At 50.9% G+C, this 24,807-nt stretch overlaps 1 protein-coding gene and 1 non-coding gene across 3 annotated transcripts; both read right to left on the bottom strand.

Moving 5' to 3' along the window:
* Positions 1-243: 243 nt before the first annotated feature.
* LOC127697928 (5S ribosomal RNA) lies at positions 244-362 on the bottom strand. Its single transcript, XR_007980598.1, has one exon. It is a non-coding gene; the product is annotated as a 5S ribosomal RNA (ribosomal RNA).
* Positions 363-2,854: 2,492 nt separating this feature from the next.
* Positions 2,855-24,133, bottom strand: Slc41a1 (solute carrier family 41 member 1). Of its 2 annotated transcripts, none has more exons than XM_052200009.1 (11): positions 24,066-24,133; positions 20,613-21,597; positions 12,208-12,315; positions 11,161-11,232; positions 10,408-10,552; positions 10,115-10,261; positions 9,275-9,422; positions 8,393-8,472; positions 7,361-7,495; positions 6,945-7,093; positions 2,855-5,037 (listed from the first exon to the last, which is right to left on the bottom strand). In XM_052200009.1, exons 2-11 carry the CDS (start codon positions 20,988-20,990, stop codon positions 4,852-4,854), a joined length of 1,548 nt encoding a protein of 515 aa, XP_052055969.1. In that variant the 5' UTR covers positions 20,991-21,597; positions 24,066-24,133; the 3' UTR covers positions 2,855-4,851. The 2 variants fall into 2 exon arrangements, with proteins under 2 accessions (XP_052055969.1, XP_052055968.1); XM_052200008.1 differs by lacking the exon at positions 24,066-24,133 and adding an exon at positions 23,278-23,681.
* Between the last annotated feature and the right edge of the window lie 674 nt (positions 24,134-24,807).

Genomic DNA, 24,807 nt, shown 5'->3' with positions numbered 1-24,807 from the left:
GATACAGTGTGGCATCACTTCTGGCCTGAAAGAAGCTGTGTTAAGAAGGCTAGTTGGTGGTTTGGTTTGGTTTGATTTGGTTTGGTTTGGTTTGATTTGTTTTTTCAAGACAGGGTTTCTCTGTATAGCCCTGGCTGTCCCAGAACTCGCTCTGTAGACCAGGCTGGCCTCAAACTCAGAAATCTGCCTGCCTCTACCTCCCAAGTAAGAGAGGACACGACCACAACGGAGCAGAGTCCAAGAAGCCTACAGCACCCAGTATTCCCAGGCGGTCTCCCATCCAAGTACTAACCAGGCCCAACCCTGCTTAGCTTCCAAGATCAGACCAGATCAGGCACATTCAGGGTGGTATGGCCATAGACCTACTTGGGGTTAATAACAAATATTTTGCAATTAATTTGTTGTCTGAGAAAAACTGAGCTAACACACACTTTAATAATTTCAGCAGTGTTTTATGTTCCTTATGAAGGGGTGCCTTGGCCAGTAGCTTCATCTGTCTACAACATAGTAGGAAGCACTGGACTGGGAGAAACTTGGCTTGAAACACTGTAGTTGGGCCAGATAGTTAATCTCTCTTCTTCTGTTTCTGTCTTGTAAAATAGTGATAATATCTCCTCATAGCTACTAGAAATATTAACATTGTAAATAAGCTTACTAGTTTAACAGTATACTGTATGGCACAGCATGATGGATGGTAAAAATAAACACTCTGTAAATTATTGACAAGCAATTATCTTCTGATTAACCCTTAACAGTCTTACTAACATGAGTACTTTGAAGAGCTAGTTCTAGAGCCCAGGGCAGATAGAGGTTGATTCAGCACAAGATTTATGCTATAGACTGTTGTGTGGTACCTTGTAGGGACCCTGTCCTTTATGGGTGGTGGTTCTCTGCAAAGGGCGTGGCATCAGATAGACCCAGCTGAGGTTATTCTCTGATTTTGCCTTTCTTTTCTTTCTTTCTTTTTTTTTTTTTGGTTTTTGGTTTTTGGTTTTTCTAGACAGGGTTTCTCTGTGTAGCCCTGGCTGTCCTGGAACTCACTCTATAGACCAGGCTGGCCTCAAACTCAGAAATCTGCCTCCCTCTGCCTCCCAAATGCTGGGGTTACAGTCATGCGCCACCACCACCCAGCTACCTTTTTATATCTGACTCATCACACGTCTGTGTCTACCTGGGGATGTAGCCCAGCTGTTAAGAGTGCATCTATGAAATCCAGGGTTTGATCTACAGCACTGCATACATTGGACATGGTGGTATATGCCTGTAATCCCAGAGCAAGAATATCAGAAGTCCAAGGTCATTGACGGACCACTGGTAAATTCAAGGTCAGGCTAGGCTAAGGGAGGCCCTGCTTCAAAACAAAATGAAACAAAAACAAAACAGAAACCATCCCTGTCTGCCCCCATCCTATAATATGCATTTCATAAGCTGTGAGGTCAGCTTCTAAGGCTTTTGGAAACTTTTTCAGTTCTCCAAAATATCAGCCTGACTTTTTACCCCTCACTCCCTTGTAAAATGGCTTTCTCTTCCCCTCCTCCCTGCTACTGTCTGACCTAATCATCCCTGAGGAAGAGGGGTTTCCATGAACCCCATGGCTCGATGAGGCCTTTCTCAGCTTCCCCTGCAGAGTCTGGACACTGCTCATTGTTGCCACATTGTTGTCTGCATTGTTGCCACTGATACGGTTTAGATAGGGAATGTCTATCCTAAAGGCCTATGAATTAGACTTGGCCCTCAGCTGGGCACTACTGGAAAGTACTGGAAATTTAACAGGTGGAGCCTAAGAGGTTGTTTTTAGGTCATTGTGGGTATGCTATGAAACAGAATTCCCCCTTGTCTATTTCCTGGCTGCCACAAGGTATAGTTGGCCCTACCCTGGGTTCCTTGCCAACATCTACGTCAGAAGTGAGAAACAGTAGGGCCTATTTACCAGGTCCTGAAATCTTCTCTTAAAAACAAAACTAATTTTTTAAGTGTGTGTATGCACATGCATGTGTCTATGCATGTGTCCATGGAGGCTGGAAGAGAGCATCAGGTTGGAAGGTGCCTCGGGTGGGGGCTGAAAACCACCCTGTTATCCTCTACAAGAGCAGCCAAGCAAAGCACTTAAGAGCCAGTCTCCAGCCCCTTCCGCTACTCCCCAACCCCCAGACAGGGTTTCTTTGTGTAGCCCTGGCTGTCCTGGAACTCACTCTGTAGACCAGGCTGGCCTCGAACTCAGAAATCAGCCTGCCTCTGCCTCCCAAGTGCTGGGATTAAAGGCGTGCGCCACCACCGCCTGGCTTTCCCTTTTTTTAAATATGTTATTTTAGGTTTGTTACAGCAATGGAAGGCTGAATAACATAATCCACTTTTAATATTTCATAGTACACATACACACACACACACACACCATCATCATCATCTCACACCTATCCTTATAAACAGGGTATAATTCAGGTTAGGAAACGTTAAGAAAGGAGCAATGATTCATGGAGGGTCATATAAAATCTAAGTACAATTCCTTTGCAGCCAGTACATGGTAAATACTCAAGGTTAAAGCATTTCTACACTGATTAAGGAAGGAATTCTAATCCGATGATGCTGGTATCACCTGTACAGTTAATGCTGGGGTGGTGGTGGGGGGCAGGGAAGAGAGCACAGTCTAATATCATTGAACACAATGTCTCTGCTGTCCCATAGCATCATGGCTTATTTCTGAATAGATGTGTGTTTTCTATTATATTCTAAGATGGTTCCTCACTTGTGGCACACTGGCCCCTCCCCACTTTTGAGGTGGGAGCGGGAACACAGAACAGGGTCCAAGGAAATGGCCGAGGCTGCTTTTTGATGAGACACACTGGGACACAAGCCATTGAAATAAACTTCCATTTTATTTTACCAAATATAATTTATCAGTTAAGTCGACATTTGTCAATTCAGTTATAGTAACTATAAATAATTCTCTTAAGACACACTTCTGTAACTTTTGAAGGATATGAAAGTAAACCAATTTTGTTTCTTCCACTCAGGCCAAAAGTACATGCAATAGGTGCAACCCAGTGGGAAGAGATGAATCTTCTCCTGAAGTCACTCTCCTGTCACTCCAGGCCCCTCTACTCACACGAGCTGAGCCTGGGTGTGCCTACCTTTCTGTTTTCTAGGCAAAGGAAGAAGGATGCTTCAGTTTCCAGACAACCTGATCCAACTCCAGATGTCAGGATAGGGCAAGTGGCTGGGGACCCTGGGGCCGCAGTCTTAGGGTATGATGCCTGTACTAGAGTCTTGAGTTTTGAGGTGGAGTTAGGCCAGAGGGAAGAGCAGAAGCAAGCCCAGAACGACACTGATCTGCTTGACACAACTCCAACTAGACACGCTTTATGAATCCGTCCAATGCTAAAGTTCTGAGTTCAGGTGATGTCAGGGAAACGAGGCTCAGAAGTCTCTAGGTGTAGGCACAGTATTGGTAGACAAAGGGCTCTGCTTAATCCTTTCCTTGATCTTTTAGGCTACACAGGGGGGGGAATTTACGGGTTCCTGACAAACAGCCTGCACCCCATTGGTTGAACAGTTTGGGGCACGTGTAGGGAAGGGCTCTGGTTTTCTTCTAATCATGGACAAGGCAGATACTGAAGCAGCCTACTGGTACCCAGCTTGCTAATTCCAAGCCCTCTTCTAAGTGTGTCGTGAAATGTGGACAGGAGAAAAGCTGAGGGAGGGTATTTGAGGACATGATACTGCCGGAGCAACGGGGCTGGCAAGCACTGCAGTTAGGGGCTGACCTGGCAGTTACTGGCAGGTCAATGCCTGGCACTGTACCTAACACAGTAGGCACCCCATAACGACTGCTCAATGAAGAATTATCGCAGGCTGGTGCTGTGGAAAAGGCTCATCTGGCAGAGGCTGAGATTTGCTGAATGAGTGAATGGTGGATGCATGTCTGTGGGCAGAAGCTGAGAGAAAGGCCAATGGAGCCCTGGTGTGATGGAATGAGCGTGTTAAGGAAGTAACAGAGGCCAAGACTGACTACGTGGTTATGTCACGAGAGACAGTGGTTAGACACCCCCCAGATTACATCGATCTCCAGGTCACTTGCCACAACCCATTGTCCTGTCCCCAATCTTAGAAGCCCATCTGGCAAGCTGTGCGGATATGGAGTACATGGAGAGAATTGAGAGGAGGCTTGAACTCAGTTCTCTAGACTCAGGGGGCACGTGGACCTTTGGAAACCCACGGATGACGTGGATCTGTGAAGGGCCCAGGCCACCACTCATTTGGCTGGAAAGCAATCAGGCAGTCGGGCAAGGCACGTGTGTGCAGATGGGCCCGACTCTGCGGGCAGGCTGGTTTGGAACAGGGCTGTGATTACAAGAAGCTGAAGCAACTTTCTCCTGCCCAGTGCTGTGAAGCTGGTCCACTTCTATAAAAGTACACGCATGTGTGGGAGTGTTAATTATCCCGCCTCCCTCTGTTCAACCAAACCCCAAAACAACCCAGAGCCCACTTAGAGTTTCTCATTAGGGCCGAGGCTGAGGTTGCTAAAGCTAATTGCGAAGGTCCCCGGATGCTAGATGGGATGCCAAGGTCCCAATCTACCTCCTCTGGAGGCACCCACCGTGGAATTGCACTTGGTGATTGTCTCGAAAGACTACTTTTACTGCTTATGTCAGCGCACCTGTCCTTCCCGAATTCTTTCTATCCAAACTTGGCTCAATGTATAAAAATTCCCATTGAAAATAATGAGAATCTGGTATCAAAGTGAAGTCCCAGAAAGACGTGGGAGTGTAGTATAGGGTCGGGTAGGGAACCAAAAGGGAAAAAAAAATCCAAATAGAAAGTGCAGAGGGATGGGGGAAAGGCTGAGTGGCTAAGCTAGTCCCCAACATCTGTGTCTCTGTCCCCAATGAGCCAGAGGACATGGAAGCTGAGTGCCAGGAGTCCGGTGCCAAGCAGGTCCCCCAAAGCAGTCAAGTACGGGATGGAGAAGTTGTCAGGGTCCAGGCCCCGGCCCCACATCCAGTGCACCATCCAGTCTGCGATGTACAGGAGAATCAGCACCTGGGGAGACAGAAGGCTTCTGCCTGTAGCCACCCGCTTTCTGCAGGGGGAGCCAGAGGCCAAACGATTGGATCTGCACAGTGGATCATAAGGCTTGGCTGGTCACCTTTTTACCAGGATAGCTCACAGTAAGCCAGGAGCTTTCTAAACTAAATCCTGCCCTTACAGGAAGGCTGCCCTTCCAATTCTGGGTCATATCATTCTTCAGTTACTATAGTTCCTACCATGTTGGCCTCTCCAGGAGCCTGGCAGGTAGAGCTAGTTTCTTTTACAAGGCCCTGGGTATCAGCTGATTATACAAGCTGCTTTCTCTTCACCCTTCCCACCCTGCTGTTTATTCTAACACTCATCTGTAAAGCAGGTTTATGAGCAAGTCAGCTAAAAATGTCAGTTATAATGCATAACAGTTCAAAAATACATTTTGGGTTATCTACTACGTTGATTTATTTGCTCCCTCGCTTCTGTTCTGTAACTATAGATGGTTGAGAATAAGTGAGATCACAGTATAGTTACTGGGCCCAGGACCAGTATTACCTATCGCCTGCAGTGGTGAGTTGGTCACAAATGTACAACCTCAGGCCTAACACTGAACCTTGTGAATAGGAATCTGCATTTTAGTAAGAATTACATGCACTCTGCCATGGGAGCAGCCCTCCATCTAGGACATTAATACCTGATTTAGGGGTCCCCACAGGACCATGTCTATATGACAGTGAGATGCTTTCTAACCATTAGGCTGACACAGTCATCTAGTAGGGTTTATTCTTGACTGTATTTTGTAAAGACTGTAGTATGAAAATTCTGCCTTAAGGGACTTGGGGGAAGAAGCCAGTGCCAGTCACTGTTTTTAGGTAAATGCGGTTATTTTGTCCTCTTTGTAAGGAAACAAGAGATGACTATTCTAGAACCTTTCTCACACACACATACCACCACCCCCACCACCCCCTCTGCTCTGCACACAGCTACTTTGTACTCCTGTGGCCTTGGCCCTGGGTGCCACCCAGCTACCCTGGAACCTCACAGCCTTTGTGACAGCTGCAGAAGAGTGTGGCCTTTTGCCTTTTGCATATGTACTAGGGTGGAAACAGCTGTCTTCACATTTTAGCCTCCTGAGTAGTACAAGGACACATACTGGGACAGGTGGCAAACGGACCCGGCAGAACTTTACAGGGAGTGACTGTCACCACACTGCCTCTCCACAGTCGTAGAGAAGGAAACACAGCTAATGACCACAGGGTCATGAGCCCCACGATGGGCAGAGGAACGGGGGTACGGCTTTCAACCCGGGGAAGGGATCAACTGAGACGCCACACAAAAGGCCTTTGGCTTGCCCATGCTCCTTCCCATCAGCATTTCACCTGACCACACCTGCAAGGGAGCCTGGGGAACTGGGGAGCGGCTGCTGGGGGGCAGCGGCATACGGCTGATTCTCAGCCTGGCTCTCGCCAAGATTCTTAACAAACAACTTTTCTAAGTCGGGGTTTTGGAAGGAAAATTGCTTACGGCTAAATTAACAATGCCATGGGAATACCAGAGCATTACAGGAAGGCAAGGCTGGATGTGGATGTCTTGAAGGTGGATTTGTCTTGTACGATGGCTTTGATGCTTGTTCTAGCTGTGAAAACCCTTATTTTAAATGAAGCCCAGCAGAGGACAGGGTATAGGTGGCTCAAGTCCAGCTGCTGGGCACCCTGCGGCTGGCCTACTCCTCTCACTTTGAAAGTGTACCACCGAGGCGGAGGAGGGACACGACCAGGCTGAAGTCACAGATGGCAGGAATTCTTCCAGAGCCACTGTCTATCCTCCTAAGTCCTGGCCAGAGAAGAAGTAGCAAGAGACCAGGTCCAAACCTGGGGTTCTTACTCCATGTGGCCCCTGGGCTGTCCCCTGCTTCTGCTAGGCCATACCTGGAGCAGTGCAGCTGTCATGTAGAAGATGATGAAGATGAGGGTGAGGGTGGTGTGCCCGCCCTGCATACAGCTGATGGTGTAGAGAAACACCAGGTGTCCTGGGACCACGAGGAGGAAAAGGACCCGGGCAGAACGTGAATTCACGTCTGGAAGAGGAGAGAGGAAGATGGGAAGAGAGGCATTAGCCCCAGGAGGCCACAGGATGGTCAGTGCCGTGGTCTAGGTCAGCACACAGCTATCTCTCCAGGGTGTTTTGGGAAAAGTCAACGTCTCATCTGGGCTTCACTCTTCAGATGAGCAGGCACCACCCAGCAGAGGAGAACCTTGAACCTGGGCCCCAGCTGGCTCTCTGGTGCCCTCCCCCTCCCTCTAAAGCAGGAGTGGACCTGGGGAGGGTGAGATGCTATGGTTACCGGGGCTGAAGAAGGTGGTGCATGGGCTGGGGCAGCGGCGAGGAGTTGGCTCAGAGTTCTCCCCTGGTGTGCCGTTCATGTGGAGGAAGGTGGAGATGCGGCTAGCCTGCACAGCCACCAGATTGCCCCCGACACCTGCAGAGACACACACAGGACTCAGACTTGGAGTAGGAAGGACCGGGAGGAAAACACCTTGTTCTTTGTCCCGTATCTGTAGAGGCCCTGTCTTCTACCTTCACTAGGGTTGTGCTGACATCACTGCGTGGCTTCTGAGGGACTTTCTATGGAGCATTCAGCTTCCCTTACATGCAGGTGCAGTTGTCCCACATACCCTTGAAGTGGCTCTCAGAGCATTGGCAGGGGCATGGCCTGACTGCTGCACGTGTGTATGTGTGTGTGTGTGTGTGTGTGTCATGGACACACACCTACTACACAGCAGGCTCCAAGACTCTCCTTACCTTCACTTAATCTGGAGCTAACCCAGGCACTCGGCACTCACATACCCACCCAATAACCAACCAGCTTTCAGTGTTGAGTGTGACCTCTAAACTGGCCCTGTGCTGGTAAACCGCTGGTTAGTTCGCCTTTACCGTCACCCCCCCAACCTAGCCTCTGTACCCCACGGCTTTACCCTGAGCCCTGAGAGGTGAACTGTGTTAGGCCGCACACCAGTCTCTCTTGCTGGAGAGACTATTTAGACTTGTGCAGTGGAAGGTCCCAGCAGGTAAACAAAGAGAGGCGTTTAGTGGGTTTTTTTATTTTCCCTCTGGATCTTTTTGTGCTTCTGGCAGGAGCTTGGTCTTGCAGGGAGCAGGGTGAAATTCTAACTGGGTTCCCTTGGCCCTTCGGGGCTGGAGGCTGTCATGTTGCTAATTTCTGGGTTTCTCACTGTCCCCTGTTGGTCCTTTCTCCCCATCTCTATCTTTATTAGGTCTTGTTCTCTCTGGGCTAGATTCTCTGGCCTGCTGGAGCCCTGAGTGACACAGAAGCCAGCTCCCCTTTGCCCCCCAGCAGCTGATGCTAAGGGCTCACCATTAATCACAGGTGTGAAGACAGCCATTCCTGCAAAGTTGGGGTCCGAGACAGTCTTGTCCAAGATGAGGCCTCCCACACTGTAGAAACACGAAGACAAAACGACATGAAAACCACTGAAGGTTCTGCTCCAGTCTCTGGGATGAGAGGCTTAGGTAGGCCTAGCTAACCTTAGGGACGGGGACAAGGAGAGCAAAGCGTCTTCCGGGAGTCTCCCCTTTCAGTCCTTAGTTCCCGTGCATGCAACAGTTGTCACTCATAATCTCCTGACTTGGCGCAGTACCTCTGGTTAAGAAGGGTGAGCACAGCGCCTTCCCGGGAGGGTCCCTGTCTCCTGCCTGCTCAGCACTGATTTCCTCTATGGTAATTGCACTGGCTCCTCCCTGAGGGGACCAGCTCTCTCGAACCTGGTTACTTTGCTTCAACTGCAGCTAAGCCTGGGCCATCCAACCAGACAGCTGCATTTCTAACACTGATTCAAGGACAGAACTGTGACCAACTGAAGAGGAAGCAGTGACACTCTATACTGGGTCCTGGTGCACTGTTGGGGGAAAGCCTCTCTGTCCTCTTGCTGGAACTGGGAGGAGTCAGAAGAGTGAGAACTTGGACAGCTGACCCCTACAGAGAAGGCAGAGCCATAGAGAGTCCCCGGGTCCTGATACTGCGTGTGTCTCAGAATGCAGTTGCTTTTTAGTTCCCAAGGTCAGTATGTTCTGCTTTGGAATGAAACCTAGTAGAGAGAGCACCTGTCACTTGCAGTAGGACACATGGCTGACACTAGTGATGCATTCCCAGTATTTCTCCCCCTCTAGGGGTTCAGATGGGGGTCTATGCTGAGGTAGGAGTGGTACAGGGGATGAGAACCCAGGACCCCCAGCCTACCTGCTGATGGCCATAGCAATGATGACAGGCTCCCAGCCTGAATACAACACCTCCTTTGTGGCTGGGCTTCTTCGGGCCAGCACCACCCAGACAGGCAGCAGGGCCACAAAGAAGGCACACACCAGGGGATAGATGTATCGCCAGTGCTCTGTGGGGGCAAAGACCAGAGGAAGATAAGCACCACGGCCCTAGTACCCAGCTTCCCCCAGCGTAGGCTGTAGATGTCCTGAAAGACCAGCTCATCCACAGATATTCTACCCTAAATGCCTGGATGCAGATCACCTCTCCTCATCAACCTCATACTCGGGACCTGATGAGGCCAGCTTTCCCATTCTGTAGAGGAAGAAATGAAGCAGAGAGCTACCCAGGCACTATATAGTTTTTGAGACAAGGTCTTGCTATGGTGTCCAAGTTGGCCTCATACCATCTTCCTGCTTTCCCCTCTTGAGTAGCTAGGATCATAGGTGTGTGCTCACTGCCACGCCCAGCTGAGGCAGGCAAGTTAACAGAGGCAGAGACCAGACTATGTCTCGAGGTCTGATCCCAGAAACCCCCACCTCCCATCCTCCTCTCCAGTTTGCAAGCAGATTCTAGTCTTCCATTCTTTCCTTTCCCCTCCCCACAGCTCAAGCAGGGATGAGTTCTGATTCTGCCCCTCCTCCGGTGCTTGCCTACAGGAACTGACATCAGTGTCTATCTAGCCTTGCTACCCTCTGCCCCGAAGTTGTCACAAACTGTTCACACAGTTAACAATACAGAAAAAAAATCTTCACACGCTTGCAAAATGGTCCCTCTCTCTCCCAATCGCACCCACGCCGTTCTCAGTGGCCGTGGCCTTACTCAGTTCCAGGTAGAGTCCCCAGCTGATGCCTGAGAGGAGAGCCAGGGTGATGAGGTCGCCCAGGCTGGCAGCGATGGGCGTGGCCACATTGTCTGGGTTGATCCCAATCTTTCGAGACCCAATGATGACTCCGATCATGATCATACCTAGTGAGGAAGGAGAGGCAGGCCAGGTAGGGTGAGAAGGGAAAAAGGACATTAATAAACAAAAGGGGACGCGGGCATGCAAGGCAGAGTCAACACCTTGGGAGTGGCATCCTCCCCACCCACCCCCTCAGCCTTCCCTTCCTTACCCAGGACCAAGGAGGCAATGAAAGCTGTAGCCACACTGCTGGCGCACAGCAGGAAGGCATGTGGGATGCTAAAGTGGCCATCAGGGATCCAGCCAAAGACCACGGCTGCGATGGAGGCCAGGAAGCCCACCACGGTGGCCTGTACCTGGGGAGAGGTGTGGTGAAGTGAGCAGAGCTCCTTAGCCCAGGTCACTGAACACCCAATGGATAGTAGTAATTCCTAGCCCTTAGGAGGCATGCAGGGCTGGGCTCTCCAGTCCTTGCAGGCTGGAAGGATGACTCTCTTTAGTTTTAGTGCTACCCTAGAACAGGGGAACGTACCCTACAAAAAGCCAGACATGTTACTGGCTGGTTGGATGTTTCTCTGGAGATGGGGAGAGAATCAACAGCCCAGAGATCTGTCAGAGTCAATACCCGGGATTCAAGGGGGAAGACATTTGATCTGTGTGACCTCCTGGGAAGATGGGACAGCAGTGGCAGAGGACACTCTTAACACTTGCAAATCAGATTCTACTACTGCAAAGATTGGTGGAGGCTCAAAATCCCCCAAACCACCTAGTGCCTGGACACGTGATGTGTAAGCTGCTGGAGCTCTCCCTGTCTTGGCCATTTTCCTGAGTAACTAGTCACCTCCTAGCCTACTTTGCAGATGCCGGAGAACCACTTAGGATCCCGCTGGGCTGACCCAAGCCTTTCAGGGATTCCTGACTAAGGGGATGCTTAGCCTATTGTCTCTGGTCTATGTTTTCTTACCTGGATAAGGGCCATATTCCCCGTGATCATCCGCCAGAGCTCCTTAGGTGTGTCCATTTGTCCAATGTTGGCCTGGAAGAGGAAGGGGGAGGGGCTGGAGCAGGCTGCACAGGGCTTGGGGCTCTATCCGTTAGACTGGGTCAAAAAGCAATGCAGACAGCCTAAGGCTCTAAGGCCAGCACAAGACAGCATCCATGATAGGTGCATTCCAGGGCGTGTGTGGGGGCGTGGGGGGGGGGCTGTGGCAGATCCCATCCTGTCTTGTTTATCCAGGCAGCACGTTCCTGCATGGGTCTGCAGGACTCTGTGCTGGCTCTGAAGCAGTTTGTTCTCTTAGAGAAGGCAAGGTCAGTTGCTGGCCCAAGGGCTGAGGCTGCCAGCATTTGGAAAGGAAGGAGTGGGTTGCACCAGCCAGGAGAAAGGAAGAACAAGTTGGGGTGGGTGAGGCTGGCTGCCCTCTACACCATCTTCTCCAGACTTGGCCACAGGGGGACATGCCTGGTCCTGAGTTTTAACACCTCTTGCCTCCGGCCCATGGCTTTCTCATTGGGCTCAGTCCACGAATGTCTGTGGCTGATAGAAAGGATTTCGGGAGGTGGAAATGCCTATTCTCTTGAAGAATAAGCTGCCACGGGAGGTGGGGGGTGGGGGGAGGGGATGGTTTGAAGGGATGTGGGGATGGCCTGGCTCTGCTCCTGCCCAGCTGCAGAGTAGGGCTAGAGATCAGAGGAGGCCCCCACCTGTGTGGCTGGAGGGACCAGCATGATGCCTGCCTGTCAAAGCTGCACAAACAGTCACGAGGCAGGTTGCAAAGCAGGAGATGGGGCAGGCATCCAGGGATGGCTGGGACATCCAGAGCCTGAGCCTGGGAACCATTCTGGGCAGGGAGCCCCTGCCCGGGGACAGGACACCCAGTCTGGGATCTCCCTCCACGGCTTCCCGCTCCTCCCCAGGCCCAGGCAGTTGTGCGGAAACCTACTAGTCTCCATGTTGCCCGAGATCTTCTCCCTGCCCCTCTCCCCTACTGCCCATAGCTAGGACACTCACTGCAGTAGACAGTCTTGACGCCAGGGTCATTTCCAAGTTCCCTTTGAGCCCCAGCAGTGCAGGCACCAGGATGAAGACCTCTGTCACCTTCTGGAAGACCTCCCAGTGCTATAAGATGAACACAGAGGCCAAGAATTTCAGTCCCTCAAAGGGGCAGGGGCAGGGGCAGAAGAGGGAAATAGGGCCACCAGGAACAAGCACAAGAGGCACCTTACCTCCCCCAAAGAGGCCTAAAAGTGGACAAAGTCCATGAATTCCAAAAAGCACAGCCTAACCCCCATCTCAGAACAGGAGAGACCCCTAGCCTGACTCTTCCTGCTTTCACAGGGACCCCCACAGTGGAACCACCCCAAGGCTTTTATACTCTAGAATTCCTTCATGATATACTCTCAAAAGAGCACTCTGCAGCCTCCTCGCCTCCATCCAGTTGTTCTGTGGCCTCGGCCTTGGGAGGTGTTGTCTCAGCTGTGGAGAGCGAAGCTCCACCGGGCTGGGGCCGGGGTGACTAGAGCGCTTGTTTGGTTTCTATTTCCAAGGACTTTGGGCCTCAGCCACAGTGACTTTCCCCTAGCAGGCTCTGAATTTAGACGGTGCTTCTCCTATGCTGGTCTGCAAGGGATTTCTGATTCCTTTCTATACTCCCAATCTCATACTAACAAAAGCAAATACACCCCTGTTGGGAGAGGCTGGGCCTGGAGTCAGGAGACATGGGTTCTAGTCCTGGGTCAACCAGTCCTGGCACTCCCACCAACTTCTTTGGCTAACATATGCTAATGCATTTTTTTTCATTTAGTCACCTCAACAAGCCAATGAACTTTTTTTTGTTGTTCCCATTTTGCACATGAGAAAACTGAGGCTCAGAAAGTACTGCCTTAGTTACTGTAGCAACCTAGGTTGGCCACTGAAAGGTCCCTTAGTTGTAACCAAAACTGAGGATCTCCCTAAAAAAGCTGGCATTATCTCGCTGCAGCCCCCCCCCCCAACCCTAAAGAGTCATTGAAGCCTGCATGCTTGTGAGGGGGGAGGGGCAGGCAGCAGGTGGAAGTTCTTTAGGGTGTCTGGAGACAAGGAGCTGTAATGCACAAGCTGTTCAGGGGCTAGACCAGAGAGCTAGCTCACAAGACAATTCCAACCCCCCTACCCTACTGCTAATGAACAAGGCTGCCAATCAAAACTACAGTGAGATGTCACCTCATACCTGTTAAGACAGTTAAGAGGACAAACAGAAAATACTAAGTATTGGCACAGACGTGGACATGGGAACACTTATGCATTAATAGTGGGCCTATAAAATGTAGCTACTTTGAAGAACAGTAAGACGGTTCCTCAGACTAAAAATAAATTGCATGTGTGTCCGCAGTACTTGGGAGGTATAGGAATTTCTGAAAGCTCAGGGCCAGCTATCTACATAGCAAGATTGTCTTTAAAAATAAACAAGCCAGGTGGTAGTGGTGACGGTGGCACATGCCTTTAATCCCAGCACTTAGGATCCTGAGACAGAGGAAGGTGGATCTCTGAGTTTGAGGCCAGCCTGGTTCACAGAGAGTTCTAGGACAGCCAGGGCTATATAGAGAAACCCTGTCTTGAAAACCAAACCAAACCAAAAACAAATCCCAAACTAATCAACCAAATAAATAAATAAATACCCAAATATGCTGGGGAGATGGCTCAGTAAAGCGCTTGTTGCACAAGCCTCTGTTCTTGAGTTTGGATCCCCAGCCCGCACATGAAAAGCCAGGCACAGCAGTGTCTGTAACCCCAGCACTAAGACTTGCTGGACCCTGAAGATTAATGAGCCACCAGCTTAGTCAATCAGGAAGCTCCAGGTTCAGTGAGAGACTCTATCTCGAAAAACTAAGGTAAGAGATGGGTCTGGAGAGATGGCACAGTGGTTAAGAGCACCAGCTACTGTAGCAGAGAACTGGGGTTCTATTCCCAACACTCACATAGTGGCTTGCAACTGTCTATAATCCCAAGGGATTTGACACCCTTTTCTGGTCTGTTTAGAGGTATCATGCATGCATGTGATACACAGATGTGATGCAGGTAAAACAACCATACACAAAAAAGACACACACACACAGAGTAACAGAAAAAAAGTCCCAAGTTGACCTCTGGTCTTCATGTATGTGCACATACCCACACAACATGTACACAATTCATGTAATACACACACACACAAATGAACAATTATATAAGTAGAATGGCCATATGGTTTAGCAATTCTATTTCTTCTCCTATTTATCCCTGAGTCCTAAGTATTTATCCAAAATAACTGAAAGAAAGCAGAATCTTGAAGAAATATCTGTCCACTCCTGTTCATAGCCTCATGTATTCATGACAGTCAAGAGGACCCATAGCTGAGTGGACCAGTGCAATATGGTATACAAATCCTGAAGTATGACTCTGCCTTGAAAAGGAAATCCTGTCCCATGCTCCAACTGGATAAATCGTAAGGACATTCTACCACAACCGACAGTCATGACAAGACAAATATTGTATGAGTCCACTTATGTAAGCTCTCAGTAGTCATCACATTCACAGAAGCACACACACACACACACACACACACACACAGAGAGAGAGAGCAAGAGAGAGAGAGAGAGAGAGAGAGAGAGAGAGAGAGAGAGAGAGAGAGAGAGAGAGGATGAATTGTGGTTGCTAAAGGCTTGAGGGCCTAGAGCGAACAGGATACAGAGTGGAGGCTGAGAACATAGTTTACACACTTCAAGATGGTTACAGTGTAGTTTTGTGTTATGTGATTTTCTGCAACATTAAAACCAAATAAACATACCAACAGCCCAGATGATGTATCTGTAACCCTAACATTCAGAGACTGAGGCAGGAGGATTGGGAGTCTGAAAATAGCTAGAGGTACAAAGAGAACCTTGATCACAAACAAACAACAAGAGGCACAAGGTTGGCCAGGGAGCAGAGATGAAGACACTGGTGGTCCTATAAGGAGAAGACGTTGCCTTTCTGTTAGTGTTCTTAAGAGTGTGTGCAGTGAACAGGAAAGATCCAGAGAATAGCTCGTTTCTTCAGGGCTGCAGCATAGCCTCGTCTGAGCTCCTGGGCCTAGGATTCTTTGTAGCAGCTTCTAAAGGACCTGGACCCTCTGAAGACTCCCATGAAGGAAGAGGCACTCCTGACTCCATGGCAGTTCTGACCTTTCCACCACTGCTTTTCAAACACTGGGAAGGGTGAATTTCTTCTGCCTCCCAGGCAGCCCCTGTGAGGTGCCTTATGAGCCCTGGGACTGTTACTCTTGGACAAGGCTGGGACATACACCCTTGGGGATCCAGCTCCCTTTAGCTGAGACCTAAGCGAACCTGTTCCGCTCATAATGGACAAGCAGTTTCAGAGAGGGAAGGATTCTTCCCCTTCCTTAACAAGTGTGGGCTTAGTCCGGCAGTGGTGGCGTACGCCTTTAATAGAGAAAAGAGTAGAGGGAAACACAGGAAGTATATCAAATGTTTGTAAGGAGTACAGCATGTCTTTATCATCAAGTTAAAAAAAGAAAACACAGTGGGGCGTGGGGCGGGACAAGCCTGATGATGAGACTTGTTGTGAGTGAGTCTAGCCTGGGCTACACAGCCATAAGATCCTGGAGAAAAGAATGTATACAGTTCAGTTAACTAGGGCTGGAGAGATGGCTCAGAGGTTAAGAGCACTGACTGCTCTTCCGGAGGTCCCGAGTTCAAATCCCAGCAACCACATGATGGCTCACAACCATCCATAATGAGATCTGTCGCCCTCTTCTGGTGTGTCTAAATATAGCTACAGTGTACCTACATATAATAATAAATAAAAATCTTTAAAAAAAAAAAAGAGCTAGGTGGTGCCTAGATGTCTTTAATCCCAGCACTTGGGAGGCAGAGGCAGGCAGATTTCTGAGTTCAAGCCCAGTATGGACTACAGAGTGAGTTCCAGGACAGCCAGGGCTACACAGAGAAACCCTGTCTTGAAAAAACCAAAAAAAAAAAAAAAAAAAAAATGTTCAGTTAACTCCCTTAGCTGTCACCCTAAGCACCCCTAATTTTCTCCTTCCAATACTTACACGCCCTCTGCTTTGAGCTAGAGGGGGATCTAGAAGTTGTGGGGTTTTGGAAGGGATGAGAAGGGGTGTATCAGCAAGGATCAGGGCCAGTAGCAGCCCCCTGCAGAAGTCTTCCCAACTCACAGAATACAGCCTGGAAATCGTATTACCTGACCTTTTGGCCCAGCAAAATCCTAAGCTGGCACCTGGGACCTAAGAGCCATTCCCATATCTAGTTCTCCTATCCACAAAACCCTCTCAGAGATGCAGCTCAGGCAGGAGATCTGTGACTGTATACTTGCACAGGACTCTGGGAAGCAGAGCTATCCAGAAAGCAGGGTGGTCCAGAGGTTGGGGATTTAGGGTGGAGCTGTAGAGAGGAGAGTGGTTTCTCTTACTTCTTTGGCCTAATTCCAGCCCATCCGATTCACCCTGGCAGGGAGTGTCTGCCCTTGAAGTCAAACCAGTCAGCTAAGCCATTAGTCAAGCTACCACCCACACCTTCCTGAACCAACCAGCATGGAACAGGGTCTGGGAGACTCTGCTCAGCTTGCTGGGCAGAAGGGAACCCTTGTGGATCTTTACTGCTTCTCGGAATCTTAGCCTCTCTTCCTGTGCTCTCTCTCCTCGGTTCCTGACAGTCTACATGAAAGGCATTGATCAGACAGCTACTCCCACACTTAAAACTAACCCTGCCCAGAGCAATCACCCCAAGCCTCAGAGCTCCGAGATCATGCGGTGACTCCTTCCTTGGCCATCCAACCTGCTCTTCCACCTGTAACCTCATCTGGCCCAGCCTCCTGCTCCGGAAACAGATCAGCAAGAAGTCAAGTCAGGGTGAGGAAAAGATAGAATCAAGACATTAAAATGACACCCCACACCCACACCCATTCTAAGCACAAGGCACCGAGCTGCTCAGGAACTTTTCAGGTAATCTGGGGTCAGGCTAGATCACAGTTTCTGTCTGCTTAGAGGCTCATCCCACAGGGCATCCTGGAGGTGTTCAAGCAGAGGGGCCTCGGGGCAAAGCCTGCGTGTCCAGAGCTGTGTGAAGCGCGAGAAAAGGAAACGGCCCTGATAGCACACGCAAGGCAGAGGAGGTGGTCCAGGGAGACAGGAACTGAGTGGCTTGCCCAGGGGCTCCAGCGCCTCCTGGAAAACAGCTCTGTCTCTGTTTCCCTCCCATACCTTTCCTAAGGCCTTGCAGCCATCTACATTCATCTTTAAATTTAAGGTATGGGGGGAGAGGGAGGGGGAGGAGAATGGCTCTGCTTGTTGGGGGTGGGGTGGGGTGTCTACTCTCTGGATACTCAGCAAGTAAGAGTGCATTAAAACAAGGAGAGCCCCCCACTCTATTGCAGTTGAGAGGTCCTATGAAGATCACATTCCACCTTCTAACCCCCATTCCTCATAAAGGCTGATAGGTAATGGTTGTGATGCCCTGCAGGAGCCCAGGAAAGGGCTGGGGAAGGGCAATGAGGCACAGGCGTCCTGAGGCTCCCATGCAGTCTCTTTCTGAAGCCAGCACTGGGCTTGCTCCTTTTTCCCTTGCTGATTTTGGCTGCCGTGGGCAACGGACTGCCGCCGCCGGCTTCTCTTCTAATCTCGAAAACCCCTCTGCTCCTTATGTCACTGTGGAGGCTACTACACGCAGGAAGCGAAGCAAGGGGTCTGGCGAGACAGAAGCGGCTCTATAGGAAAAGTCCAGTCTTAGCTGCAGTGGGAACCTTGGGCCAAGGAGGCGTCTCTGTCCTGTACACTGACTGCTGATGCTCTGGGACCTTGAACAACCAACAGATAGCCCTATCTAGGCAGGCACTTTGAGACTCTCCAGGTTATTTCATCCTGTGAAAGGAGGTGTGACTCCTTTCAGAACACAGGTGTGACTCCTGTATCTAAGAGCATCAACCATCCCTGCCCCCAGCCGGGCGGTGGTGGCGCACACCTGTAATCCCAGCATTCTGGGAGGCAGAGGCAGGCGGATTTCTAAGTTCGAGGCCCAGCCTGGTCTACAGAGTGAGTTCCAGGACAGCCAGGGCTATACAGAGAAACCCTGTCTCGAAAAAACCAAATCCAAAAAACCAAAAAAAAAAAAAAAAAACCAAAAAACAAACAAAAAACCCGCCCCCTCCCTCCTTCCATACCACTCCAGTGCTGTAGCCATCTGTGGGTCCTGCTTTAGCCCAGCTGTGGTGGGACCATGGAGGGGAGGGGCACACGGACAAGCCAGTCATTGTCATCTACACCAACTGAACCCTAGCTCTGGTATGAGCCAAGATGCCACACCGAGGGAGATGCCAACTCTCTGTGGGCATGCTAGGCAGCTCCAGGTCCCCTACAACCTAGGGCATAAAGCAAGACATGAGAGGGCTGCTCCTCCTCTGAAACCCTGACCCCCTGTCAGAGGTGGAGGGCGAGGGGTAGGAGCGCTGGCTCCTGCTCTCCCTTTGGCTCTTGTTCTTTCACTTTAAAAGCCAATGCCAATCATTCTGGTTCCCAGTCGGCCCTGTTCTTCAAGACAAAACCAGCAGGCTCCTCAGTCTTAAGCCAGTCTGCACATCCCGGCCATAATGAAGGTCACAGCGGTTACTGACCCGGGCTCTGGGGGAGATGACCAGTGGTATTTCTATGCCATAGTTTCCTATCGACAAGATGGAGATTGATGCCTTTTTCCTACTTTTTAGGCTTACAGGAAAAAAAAATCCCATTACCCCACGCTATCATCATCATCATTATCATCAGAAACTGAGCTAAACATCTCCTGGCTCACCACAGGACACTCATTCTGTAGGCTCCTTGTTTTCATCTTGTGGTGCTGGGGATAGAAACTGGGGCTTTGTGCACGCTAGGCAAGCACCATACTGCTGAACTACACCCACGGCCCTGAGGCTCTTTGTAGGCATAAATCGAGAACCCCCAAATGGTAAGAATGAGAACCAGGGCCTCTGAAAGGAGAGGCAAGGCAGACGACAAAACCAGTCTCATGTCTTCTCCCCTTCTGCCTCCCCGCTGCTCTCAGCCCCAGGGAGAGAGGCAACCAGCGGGGAGGAGCCCCAAGCTCTGGACTGGCTTCCTCCCTCCCGTGTAGGAACAGTCCTCACAGTAACAGGTTTGAAGAGAGGGAAGGCAGCGGCAGGCTCTTGCAAACTAGAAATATCATTCTCATTAGTTTCCAAACTTGCAGAGTTCTCCTGTCAGACTCACGGTCTACATGGACATTAGATACGGCACCTACAACCAACCACCTTCAGTCACCTGAGGAGGGCCTAGGAACCTCTACCGCAGTCTCTGTGTGTACGGCTTGGGTGTCAGCTGGGCATATACGGAGGTGATGCTGAGCCTCATATCCTTTTGGGATACGCCATTGTGAGGGAACCCTGGGGCAGGGTGTGGGGAGTGATCCTCAAGGACCAATCTCCTTCTGCCCCTGTACTTTGGAGTACCCAGGATAAAGCCGGCATTTAGCAAGCTCTAGATATATCCTGATTAGCACTGGTAGAAAGCTTTGAGTGTCTCACTGAGCTTCACAAGCTTTTACCTCGAAACAAGACTTTCTCTTTCCCAACCTGGAGACTCTTGCTAAGTCAGGACTCACAATGCACTAAATACAGCTTGTCCCCACTCTGGCTCTCAGTGCCCAGGTGTCCTACCAACTCGTACTGTTTTGTCTATCCAGTATCCAGTATCCTCACAGAGTTTCCTGTTTGCCCAGAACACGTTTGTGACCGACATGGAGCACTGACGCTTCTGCCCAGGGCAGGTTACATTCTGTTCCCAGCCACAACACTCACAGCCTCTTCAGATCTTGTACCACCTTCCCAAACCATCCTCATTCACCAGGGAGACTGTGCCAAGGATGCACAAAGATCAGGGAAACAAAATGCCTTAAGAGCTTTCTCACTGGGTCTGAGACCCTCCTGACAGCTGAGTAAATTCCTGCCCAGCAGGGGAACGGAGGAGACTATCGTTGGTATCCTTGAAACTTCCAGAGAAAGGAAAGCAGGCATAAAGAGGAGACCCTTCTAGATGTCTCCTACTGAGCTGGAATCAACAGCATGGAGGAGGCATAGCAGGCGACAGCCCTGCTCCCCTCTCCCCCCCTGGCCTGAGCTGCGGAGTCACATCTGTTACTGTTAGGCAATACTGCTCTGACCATTTCCCTGGGGCTATGTGGCTTCTCTCTCAGAAGGTTCTGCAGTAAGTAACAGAGATAGCGATGACACCAAGGATGTCATCCAAAGGGAAACAGTATTCTAGGAAGCAGCAGCTGCTTCTGACAACAGAGGTGGAGAGGAACTTCCAAGAGTCAGTTTCCCAGAAGGCCAAGGGATCGGGTGAGTGGAAGCCACCCCTCCTCAGGTCTTACCTGCACAATGTCCAGCACCATGCCAGCTGCCACAGTCCCAAAGCCTGCCAGGAGGAAGGGGAACAGCACTTGCAGTCCAATGGAAAAGGAGGTCTCCTTGAGCGGGGAGGGTGGCGCTGGACGCCGGTCAGTGCTAACATCGTCGTCACTGCAGTTACTCTGGCTCCCGTTCTCCAGCAGGGCGTCCTCCTCCCGAACTCCCTTGGCGTTAGCTCGAGACTCAATCACTACCACCTCCACCCCAGCCCCATCGGGCCCCAGGAACTCTGAGGTCCCAGCCAAGGGCTCTCGCCCAGGGCCATCCGAAGAACAGGGAGAGGGAGAAGGGCCAGTACCGTTCGGCTGGTGGATGTCCTTTGGCTCTGGCTTAGAGGACATGACAGGCAGGGAAGAGAGGAGGGGAGAATTTATTTATTTTTCTTTCTCTCTCCAACTCTGACTCGGGAAAGAACTTAGTCTTGGGGTGAACCCAGGCTTGACTGCCGCAGGACCTCTTCCCACGGATCTCCACTCCTACCGGGCACTGTAAAAACTGATCTCCCGAAAGATAGCCCCATCAAGCAAGGCAGCCCGGAGCTGGAAAGAAACACAAGTCTTCACCAGATGCAGCAGCTGCCACTAGGGGTTTTGGGTGCCTGCTCCCAGCAGTTGGGTGCTGTGCCAGGGGGAATCTTTGGTTCTCAGTGGCCAGTCCCTCAGAGCAGGAGCATGCAGAAGGAAAGAGCTCAACCTGAGTCTGGAGTGCCTCTCTTGTGAAAAGATGGATGCCGTCAGATGGTTCGGAATGGAGCCTCGTTCTGAGGCTCGGGCTTCTTCCCACTCCTGCTGGGTGCCTTCAGTTTCTCACAGCACTTTGGTTGGGCTCAACTGGTCCCTGTATCTGCTATCTTTCCCCTCTCTTCCAGAGATGTCTTCCCTTCTTGAGAAGATCTTGTAATTTCTCAGTTGCCTGGTCCTTAAAGTCACAAGAATCGGTGTGGAACACCTTATGTTGGGAGAAAGGAAGAAAAGAAGAGAGAATGTTGGTACATAGCAAAAACCAGTTCCTACAGAGGCTCTACAGAGCATGGGGCAGTCTGTTACAGGGGTGGCTATTAGCTGTTCTCCTGCTGCTAAAATGACATTGTCCTGCCCCACTTCACGTCGAGGCCCAATGAGTTCTATTCCTAGCAGACTCCCAGCCAGCAAATTGCCACCCAAAAGGAAGAGGCTTTATAGGAGACCTTGGCCTTGCCTTCTGAGCAACCTGGGGTGGGCAGGGATATGCTCAGGAGTTGTCTTCTCAAATCTTGTCAAGAACTCTGTATTACTTAAGTGTAGTCCCTTAGTGGAAAAGTGACAGATTCAGATATAAACACCTTACGCAGTCACTCTTCTTGAGTGACTTATTACAAGACAGCAAGTGCAAGACAGGGCAAACAGGCAGAGGCTGATCATTGAGAGCAACACCCTTAGGCTTCTAATTGTCCTAGCCCCCAGCCGGGGAAATACCAGGAGGACACCCCAGGCACCGGGGCAGGGCAAGCCGGCTAGATCAAGGCCAAGAACCAGAGGCCTACTACCTACTCTTGCCCTTGAAAGTCAAGTGTTACAGAAAGCAGAGGTTAACCCTGGTTCAGGCTGTGTCTACAGTTCTGTCTATGCTTGGCCCTGTGAGCTTGTCGGATAGGACATGGCAGTTAACTAGGCTGAAGAGACAGAGGGTGAAACTACTGTTTATTACCTACATTTTTGGTTACCTAGACTCCCCCTTTCCTCTAGAGTTACTGACAAGTCGGGCATAGTGCAGTTCTTATTTTGTTCTCTCTCTCTCTCTCTCTCTCTCTCTCTCTCTTTAAAAAGATTTATTATTTTATGCATATGAGGGTGCAGTTCTTAAAAACAAAAATATCGGTAAAAGGTGTAGAAAGAGGAAAGAAAAGCAAAGGCAGGCAAATCCTAGTGTCACAAGCTAATATGCATTTACTCCCAAATCATGTCTCTGTCTTTCCCTGCCCAGATTTTCTCTGCTTAAAGGAGTGAGTCCCCTGGAAGTGCCTCCAACTTGATGCATTTCACCAGCATGGCTCTCAATAGTGGGAAAAAAATTCCAGAGGGTTTTGCAGGTATAATGAACAGGCTGTTAGTATTCCAAACACTCACAATTCGTCAACTACAGTTTGGTTAAGGCAGAATCAACCTCAAGGGCCCAAGTTATGAGTCTTCCATCAATTCGGTCACCAGCCAAGCCACCTTAACACAGCACCGTTGTTTTCAAAGATCCTCACTGGTCAGCCAAGAGGAAACACTCCGTCTGAGTCCACCGCCCCCAAGCCAGCAAAGTTTCTGAGTTCCTTCGCTAAAACCTGACACCCCCACCCTTCCCGTCTTTCTGGCAGGCCACTTTGACCTGGAAGGGGGGTAGCAAGGGGACAGGCCAGTCTCTCAACTACATCTGCAGGAAAGCCACCACCAATGGGCCTCAAGCTTTAGGACGCCGCGTCTCCTTTCCAGGCGGGGATGGATAAAAAAGCCCGGTTTAGGTATCCCCAACTACAGGGGTGGGGAGGAGGAATAACTAGATGGTTTCCGCCGCCGACTCCCTGCAACTCAACACTGCAAAAGCACTGCGTCCTGGAAGACCCCCGCCCTCCTCTCCCTCCCTCCCAGACCCAACAACACTGACCTGCGCTTCGCTGGGGAGAAAGGGCGCCTGGAGAGTGGAAGCAGGGGCCCGCGGAATCGGGGGATGCAGGGTACCCCCTCTTCTCATCACTCCTCCCCCTCAGCCGTCCTCCTCGAGCCCCCGCGTGTGCCCCGCTACACCCCCAGCCAAGGCGAGCGTCCAACCGCGACACCCGGCTCGCTACATTTCGCTTCTGCCTTCCTGCGAGGCCGGCGCTCCGATTCCACGAGAGGAGGTGGCCTGGTGGGGGCAGGATATTCCGCCTCGGGCCGGTGGGGACCGGAATGGACCTGAGATGCCGAGCTCACTCGTCCCCAATCGCCTCTTGCCCGAGGACTCGGACAAGAGTGTTTGGCTGTGGGTGGCAAACGTGATCTGGGGCAGAGCGGGTGGTAACCCCCCTCCATCAAAAAAATAGATTCAGGATGGACAACTGCATCAGCCAATCAGAGCAGGAAGAGGGGCGGGCCCGCCCAGGCCCCGCCTATTTCCCCCGCGTTTCTTGAGCTGGGGGCGGGGTGAGGGGGAAACGCAGCAGAGTGACGGGAACTCTGAGTTGGAGGGTGTTGTGGGCTCGCTGTGCTCAAGCGCGGGCGGGTGCTGCGCGCCTGAGTTCCCGTGGCCTCTCCAGGCGAGCGTTCTGCTACGCCTGTACTCCTGAATCTTGACTCTCTAGTGAGCCTCTGGGCCTCCCAGAAGACCCGAAACCACCCCTCTGAGCCGGCCAGCTGGCGATCGCACGGGCCTCAGCAGCCATCGAGTGTTCCTTCCCCGCGCCCAGTCCCTACCTTCTTCCTGGGCACAGTTCCTATTCCTCAGGCTCCGCATCTCTCTTGGACAGGTTCCTTGTTCCTCTGGGCGACTGACCGAACCCTAATCTGCCTTAATAAAGTTCCTGCCTTGAAAGGGGTGGGGATGGCCAGGCTGAAGGGAAAATTTGTTTGACTCATGCCTGGGGCTACGCACACCACTGAGGTAAGGGCGGGGGTTGCGGGGAGCAGGCTTCCTTTGACCCAGTCGTGGCCCCTTGGGAGAGGTGTCCACATCCCGGGCGGGCGAAATGAAGGCTAACTTTCCCTGACGCACCTCCTGGGATCAAAGAGGAGAGTGTTTTCATCCTCGCTTTCGCCACTTCCTCCCTGGGGTGTCTTCATCTCATCAACCCGAACTCAGTACCAGTTCTCTTTGGGTTGTTTTTGTGAAGGGGATGTGACCTCCCTATAAAGGAACTCCCATTTCCAGCCTTTCTTCTTTCATCTGTAGAGCCTATGACCAGAGGTTCCTTTCCTGTCCCTTTCTTCCCACTCGCCTTGGCTGGGGTGTAGCAGGGCACACACTGGAGGAGGACGGCTGAGGGGGAGGAGTGATGAGAAGAGAGGGTACCCTGCATCCCCTGATTCCGCGGCGCTTGGGGATAATTGACCATATCTCTAGACCTTTGATTAAAGGAGGTCTAGATGTATCTAGGAGAGAAAGAGAGTACTGGCTACTGGCACACATGCTCTCCAGCACCGGAGGGGGCCATTCCTT

Source organism: Apodemus sylvaticus, chromosome 12 (genome assembly GCF_947179515.1).
Source record: "Apodemus sylvaticus chromosome 12, mApoSyl1.1, whole genome shotgun sequence".
NCBI classification, from domain to species: domain Eukaryota; kingdom Metazoa; phylum Chordata; class Mammalia; order Rodentia; family Muridae; genus Apodemus; species Apodemus sylvaticus.
Note: the sequence above shows the minus strand (reverse complement) of the source record. Positions and strands in the feature narration are given on the sequence as shown.

Coding starts and splice junctions, on each gene's coding strand:
- Slc41a1 (XM_052200009.1), bottom strand. CDS start 20,990: ATGTCCTCTAAGCCAGAGCCAAAGGACATCCACCAGCCGAACGGTACT. Junction 12,316..20,612: donor TGGTGCTGGACATTGTGCAG/GTAAGACCTGAG, acceptor TTCATCTTATAG/CACTGGGAGGTCTTCCAGAA. Junction 11,233..12,207: donor CGTCAAGACTGTCTACTGCA/GTGAGTGTCCTA, acceptor TTCCTCTTCCAG/GCCAACATTGGACAAATGGA.